This window comes from Sitodiplosis mosellana, unplaced genomic scaffold (genome assembly GCF_009176505.1).
Source record: "Sitodiplosis mosellana isolate CC-2019 unplaced genomic scaffold, AAFC_SMos_1.0 Smas_scaffold_47, whole genome shotgun sequence".
NCBI classification, from domain to species: Eukaryota; Metazoa; Arthropoda; class Insecta; order Diptera; family Cecidomyiidae; genus Sitodiplosis; species Sitodiplosis mosellana.
Window position 1 is genome coordinate 3,139,274 of NW_022595289.1, and position 18,345 is coordinate 3,157,618.

Below are 18,345 nucleotides of genomic sequence, written 5' to 3' on the forward strand. Positions count from 1 at the left end.
TCGCGCTCTTGCTGACTGGCTGGCTGGCTAAATGCATGCGCATTCGAATGAGTTGTTAGTATGTGCTGCTCATTTCTCATTTCTCCGAATGTATAAGAAATGGCAATCCGCAGCGCGCGAGTGCAGGTAAGCAATGGTTCGTGTTTCATTGGCTTGTTATTTGCTAATAACCATAATTAGTTGATGTGTGAAATTGCTTTAGCTAAAAATAGATGAAAGCGAACAACTTGCAAGTAAAAAATGAAAAAGAATTGCTATATTCAATGGGTGGATTTCATTGATTATGGGTTTTAATTGCGGATTGCGAGCTGTTAGAACGATTGATGATGATATCCAATTGACCAATGGAAAGAGAAACAAAACACAGCAAAATCAATATCCGCCTCAAACTAACGAACTATTCGCATTTCGTCACCACAAAACCAAAAAGCACTGAAAAAAAGTTTTTTCTCTTTCTTTTAAACATACAAAAGAGATCGAAACCTTAATCACTTGTTTGTTTTTGGATTTAAAAAAAAGCAGTCCACAATAAGATTCTTTTTGATATTCACCAAAAACCACTCAACAAATGAATACAAAAAGAATGTTGCAAAAAAAAGAAACAATGATCTCGTTGAAGGTGAAATTTTTGGACGGAGCCGTTTGTTATTTCAATTAAAACACGTTTCGAGTGGAAAATGGGTCAATTCGTTTTTCTTAAATTTGCTTGTTAAACGAAAGCTCATATCTTATCGCCCAATACGAGCATCCATAATTCAGATCGTTTCAGGATCTCATTCAACTCTTATTTTATTGAGAGAGCAAACACTGTGCCACACTATCCATAGCATGTAACATATGCGGGGTGGTCTAGTCAGTTTGGTTTTCGATTTTGTTATGCTATGCGCGAAGAGAAAGAGAAAGAGAGAGAGAGAGCACAGTTCATCAAAATTAATTAAAACAAACACGTGGTGAACCTATTCCACTCTTTGCGGAATTTATACGTATATGTGTTCCATGTACTGTAATGCCTTGCACTTGAACCGAGTCGAGCTATGCCGAGCCGAATCGAGCGGAGCAACGCATGTGTGCGATTTTCGGTTGATCATTTCTCTTTTCTCTGGCTCTTGATCCGGAGGCACACACGTTCACATTCGCACAGTGAGTAGTCGTCGTGTGCGCCGAGCAACCACACAAGCAAAGAAAAAAACGTAGAAGCAGAAGAAAAAACAATCAAACAGAGAATCACAACAAAATCGCGTTTTTCCGCGAACATACAGTGTGTCTGTCGCAGAGACGTGTATCGTTGATAGTAAACAGGTGGACAAAACATTCTTACATTAACCGTGGTACGGTTCAGACGAGAGTTCCTCATTCACATTGTACGCGACCTACAGAAAAATTATTTCGATATTCAGTTCTTTGATACAATAACTAGCTAAGACAGCATAGCTTTCGCTCGAGGGCTTATTGATTTTGGTGTAGAATTTCAGTGAGTTTCGTTTGGAGAAAATCCACGGGCCAGTACACGGTTTTAGTGCATTGAAAAAAAAGAGAATTTCAGAAAAAAATCTCATTTTGAAATTGAACATTGATAAAAAGACGAATTGACAATTGTGAACAAACTATCAACTATCAAAATCGGATTTACAGTGAGACAAATATCGATTGGATTTATTTTTCAGGCACGTGCTATACGGTAAGTTCATTGAAGATTTATTTATCTTCGCGATTTATTCAATCAACCATATATATTTACGGAACAAAAATTGTCGTTGGAAAATCAAGTGACTGTCTAGAAACGCGACAGCACTTGATGTGTCTTTGTGCGTGTGTCTGTGGAAATTTTCTTTTATTTTTCGTTTGTAAAAAGTGCACGAAATACGCAATTGATGAATAAACGCAACGGAAAAGCACATCAACGACATACACAAAAGCAGAGCGAAACAATTCTCAACTGTCTCCATATTGGAAAATTGATCTAAATGTCAATTCACCATAATCAGCGATTACAATCTATGAACACAAAAGTTGTGATATGATTGTTTTTCTGACGAAGCGGCTGTCTCGATCGCAAGACATGGTCAACATAATGGGCTCAATGATCTACTGATCTACACCCATATTGATCGCAATGTCGATACAAATGTAGTTTTAGTTCCTTTTTTGCGCAACGCGCGCGCAATTGCACTTTTTCAGCTTTTATTGCCTTTTTCTCGCTCAATTGTTCTCAATTTTTTTTTCTTTCTTCTTTTATGATTCATTTATTAATGTAAACAGTGTCTTTCATTGCATCTTCCGACATCGTTTCCATTTTATGACAGTTTTTCGGTCAACAAACGTTTCACGCACGGTCGTCGGATTCGAAAACATTTGCACAACAATCAAGTTCAGGTTTTATTGAGTCTCGATGATATCACCATGATTTCTTTTCTTGAGTGATATTGCCATTTTTGGAATAAATTTTCGTTCTTTTCGAATGCACCCGAAAATATAAGAACCTATGCAGACTTTGGTATTTGAACGAACTTAATTCGGCAACTCCGTTTTTGAACTGTGATTTTTTTTTGCTTGAATTTGATGGAAAAATATAATTAAATTAAGTAAAATATTTTCTTTTCCGCCTTTTACCATTTGAATAGAATTCATCAAAATTCTCAATAATGATTAGAATTTGAAAGTCAAAAATATGACCGAATCGAGTATTGAAATGTGAAATTATTTTCTATTTCATTTAATTGAAAATATGAATTTTTACAAAAGAATTGGATCAACAAATTGGATTTGAAGTTCACGCCACATTAAATATAAACGTATGTTTCTTTCGATATTATTCGAAAGGTTCGCCGACAAAGACACACATTCACAATGTTCGTCGCCATGGTCTCCATCTCTTGTCACAAGCGGCATTGAACCATTTATTTTGAAGAGTAGTTTTTCACCGATGTCAAACACAATGTATACGAGGCTATGTTAGTGCGAATAATTTCCACTGTCGCAGATTGCACGAATCGAAGAGAAAATAGTTGATATCAGAAACTTGTGCGTAATTCCCATTCGTACATCTGAGCTGCAGTTGCGCCGATTTTCCCCTCGTGTCAAACAAATAATTAAATTCATTTTTACGTGCGACATTAAAGCAGTTGACATTTGGAAAAAGTTTTTGTTCCACAGAAAACGCGTTAATAGTGAGCACAAGTCTATTTTTTTCATCTTATTAACTACTTCTACTCTTCTTTTTTTTTTTAAATGAGAAAATGAAGAGGATGCATCTCGATTAATAATAATAATCTTTATTAATATCGCACATGATCAAAGAGCAAAGAAAAGAGAAACTTGACGAGGTGATTTCACAAGTGATGTCTTACAGTGTGGGAGAAAGAAATCATTTGCACTGTTACTCGATCCGTCTCAGGCTGAGACTCGAACGAGAAATATGTTATCCTCAATTCAAGTCGACTTGTCTTGACTTGTGTGAACTAATTATAATCTATCACAGTGAAATGTTCTGAACTTCCGTTGAATTTAAATTAGGTTTTGCAATTGTGCAATCATAACAGCGCCGTTGCTGCTCGAAAATAGGCCAACTAATGCTATCAGCGAAATTGCAAACTCCACTCGAAAGAACAATGCCTAACAATTTGATCCGTATATTTTCAGTTCCAAGAATGCGAAATAATGATACAACATTCCTAATTTCATATAACAAAAGACGAAAATATTCGGGATAGAAGACGAAAAAATAAAACAGGTTATGAATGGATTGAATCATGCAATTTCTCGTTGGTTTAAATTGAACAACTTGTTAAATGCTTGCATTAGGATGCGTGTAAGAATGAAATGTTCGTACAGCATAGGCCAAAAGTATACGTTCAATGCTTAAACTGATTATTTATGCACTGAAAATAATGCAATGGGTCGAAAGAGAAAAACATTTAATTAGTACAATTTATCTAAACTATTAATAGTTTTACATTTTTCCAACCATTTCTATGGAGGGAAAAACCGCTTTTGATTGTATAGTACACTTAGTAAATTGGCATGACTGAAATTGCCCGCAGACGCGTAAAACTTGCAGAAATTCTGAATTATATCGCGCACATATGAAGCAACGTGGAGAGAATCTAAAACGAATTAAATGTCGAGATCATGACAAAAACAAATACGTCAACAGTGAGAGAGAGAGCGGGAGATTATGAAATATTCTCGCGATCACAGCGTATACTTGTTCATTTATTATTCACACAATTGTTACTCCATATTCAATTGTCTTCTCATAATTTCAACATTTACCCTGTTTTCCCTAGTTTTTTTTTTATGTAACAATTTTGAATGTTTTTTTCTCTTTTTATTCACAAATGTGAAGCTAAATTGCACACGGTTCCGTTGGAGCATCCAATTGAGTGAATCATATTATAAGAAAGAAATCTTGAATTAATTGTTGAATAGCTCTCGATTCGGGATGCTTGAGACATATATTTTCCATGAGATTTTGATAAATGTGTGACAAACGATTCAAGTTATCGCCGCACAACTCTAAGAAAAAAATTCAAAATTTTCGCTTGATCTTGATCTTTTTAAATTTCATTACCATGTGTCGCGAAATAGACGAATCATCAGTGTCAGTGTGTACAATAATAATAACATGAATTTACGTTTCCTGCAACGTTCGTACAGGTACAAGTGAATTGTTTTTGTTTTCATTTACATTAATTTCCACTTGTGGCTGAGGAAAGGTATACCTGAGCGTCGATAACGGTACCTGTCATGTGTGCATACCAGAGTATTGCATGTCATTGCGAAAAACGAAGATGTGTGCGTGTGTTTTGAACTGTTGTTTTTTTCATCATCATCTTCTTCTTTAGCGCGCGCACACACACATCAATGATGATAGCAACATGTTGGCATTTCACGTTCATTTCGTTTGGATTTCTGCTTTCATGTTCTGGATAATTATAAATTCTCAATAAACGCCATACAGGTGCGCCATAGGAGCTAATTGCTTGTTGCGTATTTGAGTAATTCAGCAGAAATGCAGAAATTATGCTGAACGCTCGAATATTCATAATGTTGTGGAATGTGACCGACTTTGGTTCACTACACCACGGCAGCCACAAGTAGACAAGGAGTCATAGCAAAAAACACACAGAAACATACATTATTATATTTAGACACTTTCTGCAATTTGTCTGGCATTCAGTCCGAACATAATACAAAATTAATGAATAATTTTGGTCTTTTGAAAATGGTGAATATCAAAATAAAAGGAAAATCCATGTTAGGCGACCCAGTGATTTGAGCGACTCATTAAACTATGAATAGAGCAAGAATATGGTGCTGTAGATTCCACTTTACTTGCGGATGACACGTGTGATTTAATAACTGTTGAGCAGCGCGCTCGACTTACGATACATTTTATACAATTTATTTTTCTCTTTCATTTATCCAACAATTTATGTCCACGAAAATTGGGTCACATCGCATTTGCCCTGCTGAAAGGAAAAGCAGAAAAATTTACATTCATTTTGAAGTTAATTTATGCATAATCTTTTTCGCTTTGCCGTCTTTGCATATGTGAGTGCGAGTGTGTGTTGGTGCGTCGTCTCATTTTTTCGTTCGTTCAGTCAGTCATTGGTTCAATCCATTCGATTTTCTATTCGTACCTCAGCACCACGAGATCCACCACTCCAGTCCATGAATTCAACGTACGTATAAATTGCAAGTAGATTGAATAACATTTATCATTTATTGAAATATTCTCGTGCACAAGTGTGCACAACAAAGAGAAAGATCCAATGCCAGTCGGGAAACGAAAGAGAGAAAGAGAGAGGGAGGAACGTTGCAAAAAAATAAATTGTAAGACGTATCCAAAGGAAAGCGCGTTCTTCATGTTGTTGATTTTTTCCCTCTTCTTCTTCGTCTTTTTCTTTTCCTCCTTCTTGTTCTGTTTTATGATGCTGTTTCACTTGCTACACAGCACTACTCAATTCAAAAGCATACCAATCAATATCCACTTCTTTAGGTCGCAGATCTCATGTTAAAAGCAGCACACACGAGTCTTTCGTGCAGCTAAAAGAAGACAAAATGTTATCGACTGCGCAAAACCGATTAAGTTCTATGTGCGAGGCGAAGAATGTAGCCAGCAGTCGAGTGCGTCGCTTTAAACAGAAGCATGAGTACTGTGTACATATTTACAATCAGTTTCTCGGATGCATCATGTTTTCGACGTTTTGCATGCAACTCGTCAAAATAACTGGTCATTGAAAAGAAAACAAACGATAGCATGCCACAAGTGCCGATTATAATGCACCTTTTTTTTCTTCAACAGAAGAGAACCGATCGTTTGCGTCTGTCGAGTGAGAGAAGTGAAACTGTTTTTTTAACGTACGAATAAGATGAAAGAAATAGTTACCGAAAAATTTTGCATCGAAAACTCTTGTGTCACATTGACCCAATTCGTTCAATATATACAAATTGTCTGAATAGTCCTTTTTTGTTCCTAAAATATTCTCATCATACAATGAGCAAATTCATGGAGACACAATTTCAAACGATTAGTCCATGGAAATAGTCGCAAGATTTATTATGATGATGGTTACAAATATACGGCGACACAAACTAAAGAGAAACGTATTAAGTTGCAAATAAAATAGTGGATTTCAATTGAAATCCAATAAATTCCAATAATACGCATTCGTTACTGCGACCAACCTTTCTACTCAATAGAAAAAGCTCTGTTTTTCTTCTATGCTTTCTTTGCCGAGTTTCATTGGCTCAAGAGCACACGATCGGTAGAGCGAGAGCGAGAGAGTTCAATATCACCATCATATCAATGACCGAAGTGCATTAAAAAATGACTAAGCATACATATGCCTTCCCGAATCAATAAAAGAAGAAAGCATTCGCAAGATGGACAACAATAAAACACGTATAATGCCCATAAAATCGCTTTGTACTTGTAAATCGCCACACTTGCGTCAAAATAGCTTAGTATGAAGACAGAACGAAGAAGAAGAAGAAGAAGAAAAACAGAAAACGTTTGTCGAAGAAAAAAAAACGAAAGGCTCTTTTAAATCAGTACAAAAGTAAATACAGTGGATTTACGATTTCTGCGGAACATTGGATGGAACAAGAAAAAAAAGAACTCGATTCAAGCCTTCGGAAACGTCTAAGAAAAAAAAGCGCACGTAAATTTGCTAGACAAAAACCAATTAGAGGTTTTGATGGAAACAGAAATCATATTGGAATATCAAAATGTGTCGGCATACACATAGAGAAAGTGTGCAAAATGAACCACTAATCGAATATGCCGCTGATCGTATTCAGTTGGGAAAACACACCGAGAACGCCGACGGACGCGAATCGAAATCTTTTAGCATGCCAATTGAGGTAATAGTTGGTTAAAATTATTGACACAAAAAGCATTACGCGAGCGATGAAGAGAAAAAAAAGTAGAAGAAATAAAAATAGACATAAGAAGAACGGTGAATATATCATTGACATCAACTCAAGCGGAGAATCAACTCTGATCAATTTATGCGAAGCGGAAATCTTTACGAGAGTATAAATTTCAGACTATAGAAACAGATTTCAATTGAATTGAGACCAATGATCATGGCGTAGCACACACACACACACACACATGCACACACAATCAATTTAACTTTCGAGCAATAATCAAAGCACATATTTAGACTTCATTACCTATTTAATTCATGACCAAATTACTAAACGTACCAACGATCCATCATCTGCGACGCAGTCGATCTTTTTTCCCTTCCACTATTGGAACTATTGGAAATAAATGAAACTTTGGAAGTGAGCAGCACAATGACTTGGCACAATTCAAATGCAAACGCTTATATACAATTTTTGCTGAGTTCTTCAATTTATTTGAATGTTTTCTTTGAATTTCACAAATGATTTTTCACCTAAATATATTTAGAATTTGAGTGGATTCCATTTAACGTACGATTTGGATGCTTTTTTAGTTGATTATTGCCAATTAACCCCCCATGTTTCCAGAATTAAGTTTACTATTCACGTGCGTTCTTCACAAAAGACTGTGAAAATATCGTCATAAATGCGTAATTTTCACATCCCGACCAACTCATTGTGTGTCTATTGTATGTTTTTAACAGTTGCATGTTTTCAAAACAATTATGGAAAATTAAATTTCAACAATTTTTTGTTTAGTTATTAACTAATAATAATCTTCGCAGGGAATGTTCTCGATTTGTCAAAAAGAAAAGACCTCATTTCATTCAATTTTCTGATTGGGAAGCTTTTCTTCTTTCAATTTTTTGCATTTTTCAGTGTCTCTAGATGATTTTTTTCGATAATTTCCCTCATCCATATTCAAAAACCTAAATCGCATTCGCAAATTTTCCCGTCGTTCAACTGGTTTCAGAAGAAGAAAATTCAAACATTCCCCCTAGACTATTTACCGAGGGAAAATGAAAAGCGTACGCACGAGAAAACCGATTCGTACCGATAGTTAGGCAAATTTTAATTGATTCACCTTGATTTCACGTAATCTATGGCTGAACTTGATTTGCATTGCGAGCACATCATTTGATTTACATACATGTATACGTATATGCTTAACCACGATAGTAACAATGATAATCATAATAAAAGTGCGTGCTAATGAGCCGCCGTTAATCGATAGTGAACAATGGGAAACTGTAACAGTACAAAGGCATGTGGCAAATTAAAGCAAATCTCCGTGAGTTGATCTTGCACATGTGCCGTGTACTATAAATTGCACTTCTAACAAACGACAAAGACATAACTGTGAATTGTATGCAAAAAGCGTTGAAAGGGAGTCGTATAATACCATCTTTGAAACAGAAATGATGCTATAAGCTATTGTTTACTATGGCCCATATTTTCTGGGATCATTTGGAAATTATACACATACACTCAGCCAGAGATTCATTGCTTCAAGACTTAGTCGACTTGGATCGGCTCAATTACGCTGTCAGCGTTTTCAAGCCATTCGACAAGAGTTGTCTGTGAAATGCAACTCTGCTTGGGTTGAGTTGGCTTGGGTTTATGTTCTATTTTTATTTTCTTCCATTCGGGTTTGTGTGTCTCTCTCAACGAAACAAACCGACTACAATAACAACAACAACGGCGGCGACGACGACGACGACAACGGCGACTGTCTACGTTGTTTTTCCATTGTACACTTCCGTAACGCGAAGCGAATGAAATAAACAATGTCAAGAGGCATATTTCACACACCTTTTCGCCGTATGCATTTATTGTCTTCTCAGTTTTTCTTTATATGTGTTTCTCTTGTTATTTTCTCTCTTTGCAATGACACATAAAATTGATACGATTTTGCTGTATGTCATAAAATGCGTTGCGCCGTGCCACAATGGCTGCGGCATGTATGTATATGTGTGTGCCGTCGTTACCATTTCAGATTTAGAAGAGACATTAATGAGTGGAATTTGGAATAATATGTGGTGTTAAGTGTACATTAAAAGTCTTTTTGTGTTAAGGTGTGTAACACATTTTGCTAAGTATTCGCGCAATGCACTTGACTATTTTCTCAAATTCGAACTTTTTTTTATCGCATCGTGGGACACTTAAGTTTTATTTTATCGTCTCGTCTTGTCTTGTTTGCAAGCACTGGAGCGCCATTTCTTTTTCGTTGGCTTCGGGTGCATTGTCATTTGTATTGTCTTGTTGAATTTGTCATTGTTTCTATTGCCTGATTGTTTTTATTCGCTTCTGAATTGAAATCTTCTTATCAGTATCACGCTTCGTTTGTCGAAGAAGACAAGCAAAAACATGGAACATAGGTCATGACGGTGTCTGACAATTCTTATCGGGAACGAATCACTCATATCAATGAATTACTTACCCAATTATCTTTTACGTCCAAAATTTTACATTTACTAATTATTTACATTCTTAACACCTAGAAATTCTCTTCTTTTTTTTCAAATGATTACAGATTTCGCAGCATAAGACAATGAGGACTTTCATCACAATAAATTTTATGTTAATGTTGATCTTGGCTCAGGTAAGATGACAACAAAAATCAGGACCTTTACTTGTATGTAATTTGTAAGAAGAAAGAGTGCATGCAAATGTCTTATTGATGAGTGTCCGGTGTTGGATGCAAATAACGGAATTAGACGTGGAAAGTGAAAATAATGTGGTTTATAAAATCATTTATTATTTTGAATTGCGTACATTGAAACGAAAATGTGCACAAATTGTGTTGGACACAAAGCGGCCGTGGCTGTCGAACCATATCACTCTTATCGACGCTTGGTTGACGCTCATTCAGAATATTCGATCTGCGATCCAATCGGACCATGTTCACATTACTTACTTAAGTACCGTTATGCGGTTTTCTTTTCTCTCCCAGTTGAACGAGCGTGCGTGCACGCGCGCGAACAAGCAATTTCTTTTTGTTCTTCTCTCGTTCGACAGACACATTCGCACACTTCACACACGAAACAAGCGACATACATGATTAATCTAATTTCATTTTAATTTTTCTGCGTCGTCTGCTCTCTGGCATATGTATATGAATATGGATGTGTATCCAGGTGTGTACTTTTACTCTGCGTTGAACTGCTTAGGCTTTTGAAAAGAATCATTTTTGTCGAACAAATGGACACCAGGTGGGAAAATTCTTGTTGGGACTACTATTGCACATTCATGATCTCTTTTTTTTTAATGCGCAGGTCAAACAATACGCATTGAAAGTGATCGACGACCGTTGAAGAGAGCATGGGAACATTCAAGTTAATTATTAGCCGAACTCCTTTATCCGTTTTTTTCGTCTTCAAATTTTACACCTTTGAAACTCATTCATTTCACTTCGACGATTGAACCATGATCTCATTTCTTGTAATCCGATTCAATTCACATTCGTGCTACTCCGAATTTTGTTTACCTTTAATTCGCGATCGCTTGTTATAGCTTTTCATTTTCGTTTGTAACTGTACATTTTTTCATTGGCATGCTATTGAATTGAAATGTATACGAAAGCGATGAAAAATACAAAGAACACACAGATCTGAGCCGGTTGATAATGCGACTCCCGTAAAATTCACCAAACCGAGCATGACCAATTAACATTAGCTTTTATGTAAACGAATTGTAATTTCATTTTGGGCAAGGTGCAATGTGACACCTGTAATCTTGGCTTTTGTCGATTCTAACGAACATATTAATTATTCATATTCATCATCGCACATGCCTACTTTTCGGCATAATAAAAACTTAAAAGTGTTTTAAATGATGTAAAAAAAGAAATTTTATTTAAAGGCATATTCAAAGTGGGAAAATGAGCGTCATTTATTATTTTGGGCTGTGAAAAGAATATCAATTCAAACACGAAAATAATTCATTTCAAATGGAGTCAATTTGAATGCGCACAAAAAATGCCGCAGTGATTTGGAGCTTTGAATGAAGGGAGAAAGAAAAAAAAACTCTCACGGCTCATCTTGTTTAACTCATCAATTGCCAAACAAGAAGAATCATTTCGCTGTTTGCGGAGATATCATTTTGGGTTTTGCGGTTTTAAAACTAACCGACCGACTAATATGTCTCTAGAAAGTACATGTAATTTAATTTTTGATGAAAATAGAAGCCGACATTGAAATGAAGAAGAAACCGAATCGTGTAAATGGCTGAAATGGAGCCAATCAATGGTGCTCCGAATGACAAAAGGCAAAATAGCCAATGATCGTGCCAATTTGAAAAGAACAACTATGAAAGAATGTAAAAGTCAGTGTGCGCACATTGTCAAAAAGCGAATATTTATGGGTTCTTTTGATATCCAGACCCAAGTGATATATACACACACATGCACACATACCGGTGGCACTGAGAGAGCATGAGGAAGAAGTTGAATGCCGCAGGGAATTTACATTCCAATAGCGCGAATTTATGCGGTCATTTCGACATCGCTTCGCAACACTTTTCACATTATCATTTGTGAGCTCAGGAAAACGAGTACATGCGAACCAAGCGCTTCGTTCTTCTTTCACACAAAACCACTTCATGCGCGCACACTGTGTTCCCTTATGCATGGCTTGAATCGTATGCGTGTTCAATTTATTCGGGTATTTTGTGAACCACATCATTGCCTTGCTTTATCATCAGGTCAATATCAAAATTTTGCATCTCGTAACCCGAGAACCTTTCATTTGCTTTCGAAATTCAACCGAGCAAAAGAATCCACTTGAACATTTACAGTACGAACAATTGATAAGATCAATTTATAATTGATAAACATCTAAAGTCAAGGTCGTGGTGCATCTTATCGTTATTATGTCGCCGGCAACCGAGCAATTGCGGTGAGATATGTTCAGAAACCTTTGACAATTTGTTTAAAAAAACTGCTCTTTCGCTCGGAGAATCAACTCACCAAGCTAAAATGAAGCTTGCGAGTTAATCTTACCGTGGCGCACTTACCTGGAAAGTCAATTTGTGCCGCAAAGCACATTTTCCATGCCGATGAAAAATTGTTCGGAAAAAAGAGAATCAAATACGTACGTATTTATGAAAGCAATTTGTTCGGCGAGCAAACGATGGGAACACGTTTGGTAGAACACTTGAAAAATGAACTTGTTGCTACACATGTTTACACACCGATTGCAACAAATAAGTGCGTAACACGGCTAAAATCCAATCATTAACATTTACACTAACAAGGAGTTATAATTAATGGAACGAATGCTGATCGAATACGGCAATCAGCCAACTCATTCAGTTTCATTGAACTGGTGAACTTTCTTCTCTTGAATACGAAAAATCAAGAGACCTCATTAGCAATTTATTGGCTGACATAGTGGAATATTGCGAAAAAGCAAACGTCTGTATCATATGGTGTGTTATATTGCATGATCATCGAGAGATTGAGAAAGAGAGAGAAGAGAAACACACAGACACACAAGATTTAACAATTAATTTTTGGTCAAAGACAGTTCACATACGGACAATGACAAAAATGCGTTCCGTCCTCATATTGCGGAAGAGAGAAATACAGTCGATTCCAGCCGATTCCAAATGCACGAGACACAGAAGCCGAAGATGATAAAACTGTAAAAGAGAAAATATTTGCTCCACTTTTTTCCGGCGCGTATATTTATGCCTGCATATGAAATGGATTTTGGTTGATGCGTGCTTTCGATGTTTTTGTTTCGCCATCGTTTGGATATGAATATTTTTGCGGCTCGCGCTCACGACGAGGCATCGATCGTAGCCACATCATCGTGTGTGTGTGTGTGTGTGTGTGTGAATGTGTTTATAACAGGGAGAGTAGAATCAATTCCATTGCACAGTCAGAATGAAGATTTGCTTTTGGCAGCCGATAAACATCAACCGCGCACAGTTTGTTCATTGTATTGGCACACAGAGCCACAGACACACTCACACCGAACGAAACTGCAATTAAGAAAGAATTTCCAATGAAAATTCCGTTGGTCAAGCCTTCTCTTTTCGCCCGTTCTCACAAACCTGAATATTTTAATGATCAATGGAATATTGTGTGCGTTTGGCGAATTTTATAGCCTCATATTTTTGATAACCAGTTCAGCCGACATCAACAACTTCATGCACATTCTCATTTTCATTTTCCACGTTCTTCTTTTTTCTCCTCCATGCACTTGCTGATAAGATTGTGGTGCAACGATTTTTCGGGATTACACTTTAAAATAGCACAATTTTTTGCGCAAGCATTTAACACGAATTTCATTCATTCACTCATATTTGCATTTTCGAGAAGTTGCACAATTATTTCAAGCATTTGTCAGATTTGTGTAAAAAGCCATTTTATATACAATTTTGTGTCTGAACTTTTTTTCTTTCAAAGACGTAATAATTCTTGTCGAACTTTTACCAAGCTCGTTTTTTAATTTTTATATTTTCGATTTCACAGTGTGAAATTCACACTTAAAAACAAAAATGGAAGAAAATGAACAAACTAAAAATGTCATCTTAATTCTCAATGGGTAAATTCCAATCAAGTTATAGCTACATTCTAACGGCCGAATGCGTCGTATTCACGGTCTGTAATAATAATACTTTCTAATTTTTTTTTTTGAAAATTTATGTCACTGCTTAGCGAAAAGTATGTGCGTGTGCTAGCATAAATACAAACTTAAAAATCATATATTTCAATATTCCCCGAGTTATTCCATTGCAAACGAATGCGTGCATTGAGTTTTTTCTACCAATGATTGCAATGTCATTTAAAATCGATATTATTGATTCTTGGAAAAGATTGTGGAAAAAGTCTTTGGTGACCGCACACTATCTGCACCTTGTAAAAACCGAACAATTCAAAGAAAGTGCTGAGAGAGTGTATGCACCGTAAAACTATTTGTTGCAGCACCGACGCGACGCATTAACGATGATCGTGGAAATTGGCGAAAGATTATATTTTAATAATAGTATTACTACGATTGGCTCTCAAATTCCACATCTCCTTTTTCAATTTATCATTATTCAGCTATAGAATATATTTGGTTTACGATGCACTTTCTTTCAAGTTTATGTGTGACTATCGTCAAGGCTGTAGCTAAATCATCAAGCCAATCGTCAAAGTTGACCGTAAAAATTGCTTTTGTATACACAAACAAACTGAGTTGTTCTGTAGTGTATATCCGATATTGTCTGTACAATCGTAAAATTGATGTTAATGGCACCAAGCACGCGTATTCCGGTTTATGTTTTCATACGTCGTCGTTGTTGTTGCTGCTGCTGTTGTTGTTCTTGTCTCCACTCGTGAGCCAGGCCGACTCACATATATACAGATCGTTGTCGATCACTTGTAGTAATCCATGCTGTGAGATTGAGTTGTTCGTATCACGAACATTATTTATGGCATTATCCATTTTCACGCATGCTCAATGGCCTTATGATCAATCTTTACTCACTGTTCTATTCAAGACTTTGGGCAATTTCATTCCGAGTATTACGTTTGTTTTGACCATTTGTTGGTTTTCTTGTTCTTTTTCATAGATTTATGCGGCTGATGAGGCCGTTGAAATTGTGAAGGCTGTTTCGCCGGATAAGAAGACGCCAAATGAACCTGACACAGAAGCCGATCAAGTTGCATTAGAGTCACAGGACCAAGAGTCACCACCGGCTATGCTATTGCCACATGCTCCTCCTCCGCGTAAGTGTACGATCTGTTCTAGATAAAAGAATTGCAGCAAACAAATTTTTGTCAAGATCTTCAAGAAAATATTCGGTTATTATTTGACGAGAAAAATAATTTTGTTTCGATTTTATGTCTTTTGGAAAACAGTTGGTGGTAACCGTGCGAATGTTGGTCAACCTTTTGTGGCTCCGTCACAGCATTTGGTAATTCAAATATTCAAAATTTTTATTTGTCTAAAGTTTAACTTTATGTTTTAAATATAATATAGGCGTATCATGGTCCACCACCACCGCCACCACCCCACTTGGCACATTTGCGTCTCCAACACCCACCGTTACCCCCGCAATATCCATCCCCGCCCCAATTCCCCAAAAAACATCATCCAAATGAAATTCCTGATGAAAAACAATTGACAGCCGCATCTGCAACAAATGAACTGTGGTCATCACCGGCTACTGATACACCCAAAATCATTTCACTCGATGTCAAGTGCGAGAAGAAAGGAATGAAAGTGTTCCTACAATTTGACAAACCATTTTACGGTATTGTGTTTTCGAAAGGACACTACAGCAATATCAACTGTGTGTACTTGCCAGCGGGCTTAGGAAGAACATCGGCTACATTTGAAATAGGTAAATTGACTCATGCCTAAATAAAAAAGAACATTTATTCGAATTTAAATCCAATGAAATTTATAGGAATTCATGCTTGCGGTACATCCGGAAATCTCGAAACTGGCCAATATGGATACGGAAGTGATACAAGCTCGGGAACATATTTCGAAAACATCATTGTACTTCAGTACGATCCACAGGTGCAGGAAGTTTGGGATCAAGCACGAAAACTGCGCTGCACTTGGCACGATCAGTATGAGAAGAGCGTTACATTCAGACCATTCCCCGTTGATATGTTGGACATTGTGCGAGCTGATTTCGCCGGCGACAATGTTGGTTGCTGGATGCAAATTCAAGTTGGCAAAGGTCCATGGGCTTCCGAGGTGTGTTTGTGATTGATTTTACTCGGGTAATTTTAATAAAACAACATTCGTCTTTCTATCATTATACAGGTTTCTGGAATAGTGAAGATCGGTCAAACAATGACAATGGTTTTGGCTATTAAAGACGATGAAAACAAATTCGATATGCTGGTACGAAACTGTGTTGCTCACGATGGTAAACGTGCTCCAATCCAATTGGTTGATCAGCGTGGCTGTGTTACTCGCCCAAAGCTAATGTCACGTTTCACGAAAATAAAGAATTTCGGCGCCAGCGCATCGGTTCTCTCATATGCACATTTCCAAGCGTTCAAATTCCCCGACTCAATGGAAGTCCATTTCCAGTGCACCATACAAATCTGTCGAATCAGTTGCCCGGATCAGTGTTCGGATGGTAATGTCGGCTTGGATGTGCATCATTTGTCTGTTGGCCCTGAATCGCAATATGGCCCTCCGCCACCACCACCATTGCCATTGGATGCCTTCCTCAATGGTGTTGCCCGAAACGATCGACGCATTCGAAGACAAAGAGCCGCCGGAGAAGATCCAGAAAAGGAAATCGGCCTGAATCGTATCATTAATGTGGTGTCATCGGGTGATTTAACATTCCCAATTGCAGCTCCGTCGAATGCAAGCGAAGAACAGCCCACAGTTGTAATCTCTGGCCACGAAGAAGGTTTGATTTGCATGACAACTCCCGGTTTCACGATTGCCTTAGTCGTACTCTTGAGCATTCTGTTCGCATCATGCATGCTGTCTGCCTTCCTGTACATCCGACTTCGTCCTTATTCACTCAGTATCAAGGAGCGTGCAATTTCATTCACTCCAACGCCATCGCCAACACATGCAATCCCAACCGTGAAACGAGTTGCTGGAAATACATTACCAAAAAAACGCTACGCTGTCGCTTATTCCACATGAACGAAAATAGAAAAAAAATAAGATTTCCCCAACGAAAACACGATTTGCAAATCACCGAACATATTTCGAGGAGCAATTTGGAGTTCTATACAATCAACAATACGATACACTCATCAATGATCGAATCGCTTCATTAATAGTATTGAGCATTTAAGAGGAACAAACATGAAAATATCATCCAAAAAACGCTCAATTCATATTTGGATACTTCGATCAAACTCAGTTTTGAAGGTGTTGTGCCATTTAAATATTTTTTGCTTTGTTTTTTACTCTCTTTGCTTGTCAGAATTTATGCAAAATAACAGAAAAAAAACGAAACCAAATCGAACAATTTCAAAGCTTTCCGTGGAAATTCTTTCGTTGCTCATCGGAAACAAAATTGAAACAAGAAATATTTTTTGTAACGGAAATTGATATGATAAACACGTTTGAAGGACAGTTAAATGAAAAACAGTAACAGTACCAAATAAGCTAATAAGATGTTAAGTTTAAAATATTTTAAGTGAATTTTTTTTTCATCATAAAATCCAGCTTATGATGATACACTATACACATTTCGGGCATTAATTTATTTTGTAAAGAAAATTGTTCTATCTTTATCGTACTCCAATTCGAATTGAATCAACACGAAATTTTGTTATTGAAAACTGATGTTATTTAGACGTAGCACAATTAAAAATAATGATCACAAATTCCGATTTAGATTCATCCCGAAATGTATAAATATATTAGCAATATAGTAGTCGCATTTCTTTGACGCCTATCCATACATACTCAAACTAATACACATGACACAACCCATACATCGAGATCAAAGTAAAGAAAAAAGTGTAAAAATCTACCTTCCAAATTGATTTGGCAAAAAAAACAATGATATTATTAACATCAAAACAACAGAATTAATCCATTTCATCAGAATAATTGTAAAATTAGCGAATTTATTCCTCAAATTACTGAAGGAAAACGAATTAACATTGATAGAAGTTGTCAATTCTCATACAAATGCAGACAACGATCAGTAATCGAATTTTGTTTCGAGATCAAAAACAATTTTGGCATCCCATTCAATTTTCCAATTAATACCTACTTTACTATTATTTAAACTATTGTAATTACGATTAACCAATATTTATTGAATGAACGAGGGAAAGAGAGAGAGAGAGGAATGAATTTTTTTTGTATGAATCTTCTATTTTGACTGGTATCTTTTAATGCATTACAGTGTAAGACTAAATGATGTAATACATAAAGTTAGAAAATAAATCGTTTTAAAATTGAAATTTATTAATTTGGATTCATCGTTGGATAG

General features: G+C 36.6%; 1 protein-coding gene across 3 annotated transcripts; it reads left to right on the forward strand.

The window, feature by feature from the left end:
* The first annotated feature begins 1,154 nt into the window (after window positions 1-1,154).
* Window positions 1,155-18,312, forward strand: LOC129570056 (uncharacterized). Of its 3 annotated transcripts, none has more exons than XM_055449434.1 (7): window positions 1,155-1,678; window positions 9,950-10,018; window positions 14,980-15,136; window positions 15,269-15,324; window positions 15,390-15,753; window positions 15,820-16,118; window positions 16,188-18,312. In XM_055449434.1, exons 2-7 carry the CDS (start codon window positions 9,968-9,970, stop codon window positions 17,034-17,036), a joined length of 1,776 nt encoding a protein of 591 aa, XP_055305409.1. In that variant the 5' UTR covers window positions 1,155-1,678; window positions 9,950-9,967; the 3' UTR covers window positions 17,037-18,312. The 3 variants fall into 3 exon arrangements, with proteins under 3 accessions (XP_055305409.1, XP_055305406.1, XP_055305407.1); XM_055449431.1 differs by having other exon boundaries at window positions 1,171-1,678; window positions 14,980-15,142; XM_055449432.1 differs by lacking the exon at window positions 1,155-1,678 and adding an exon at window positions 5,566-5,684 and having other exon boundaries at window positions 14,980-15,142.
* Window positions 18,313-18,345: the final 33 nt, after the last annotated feature.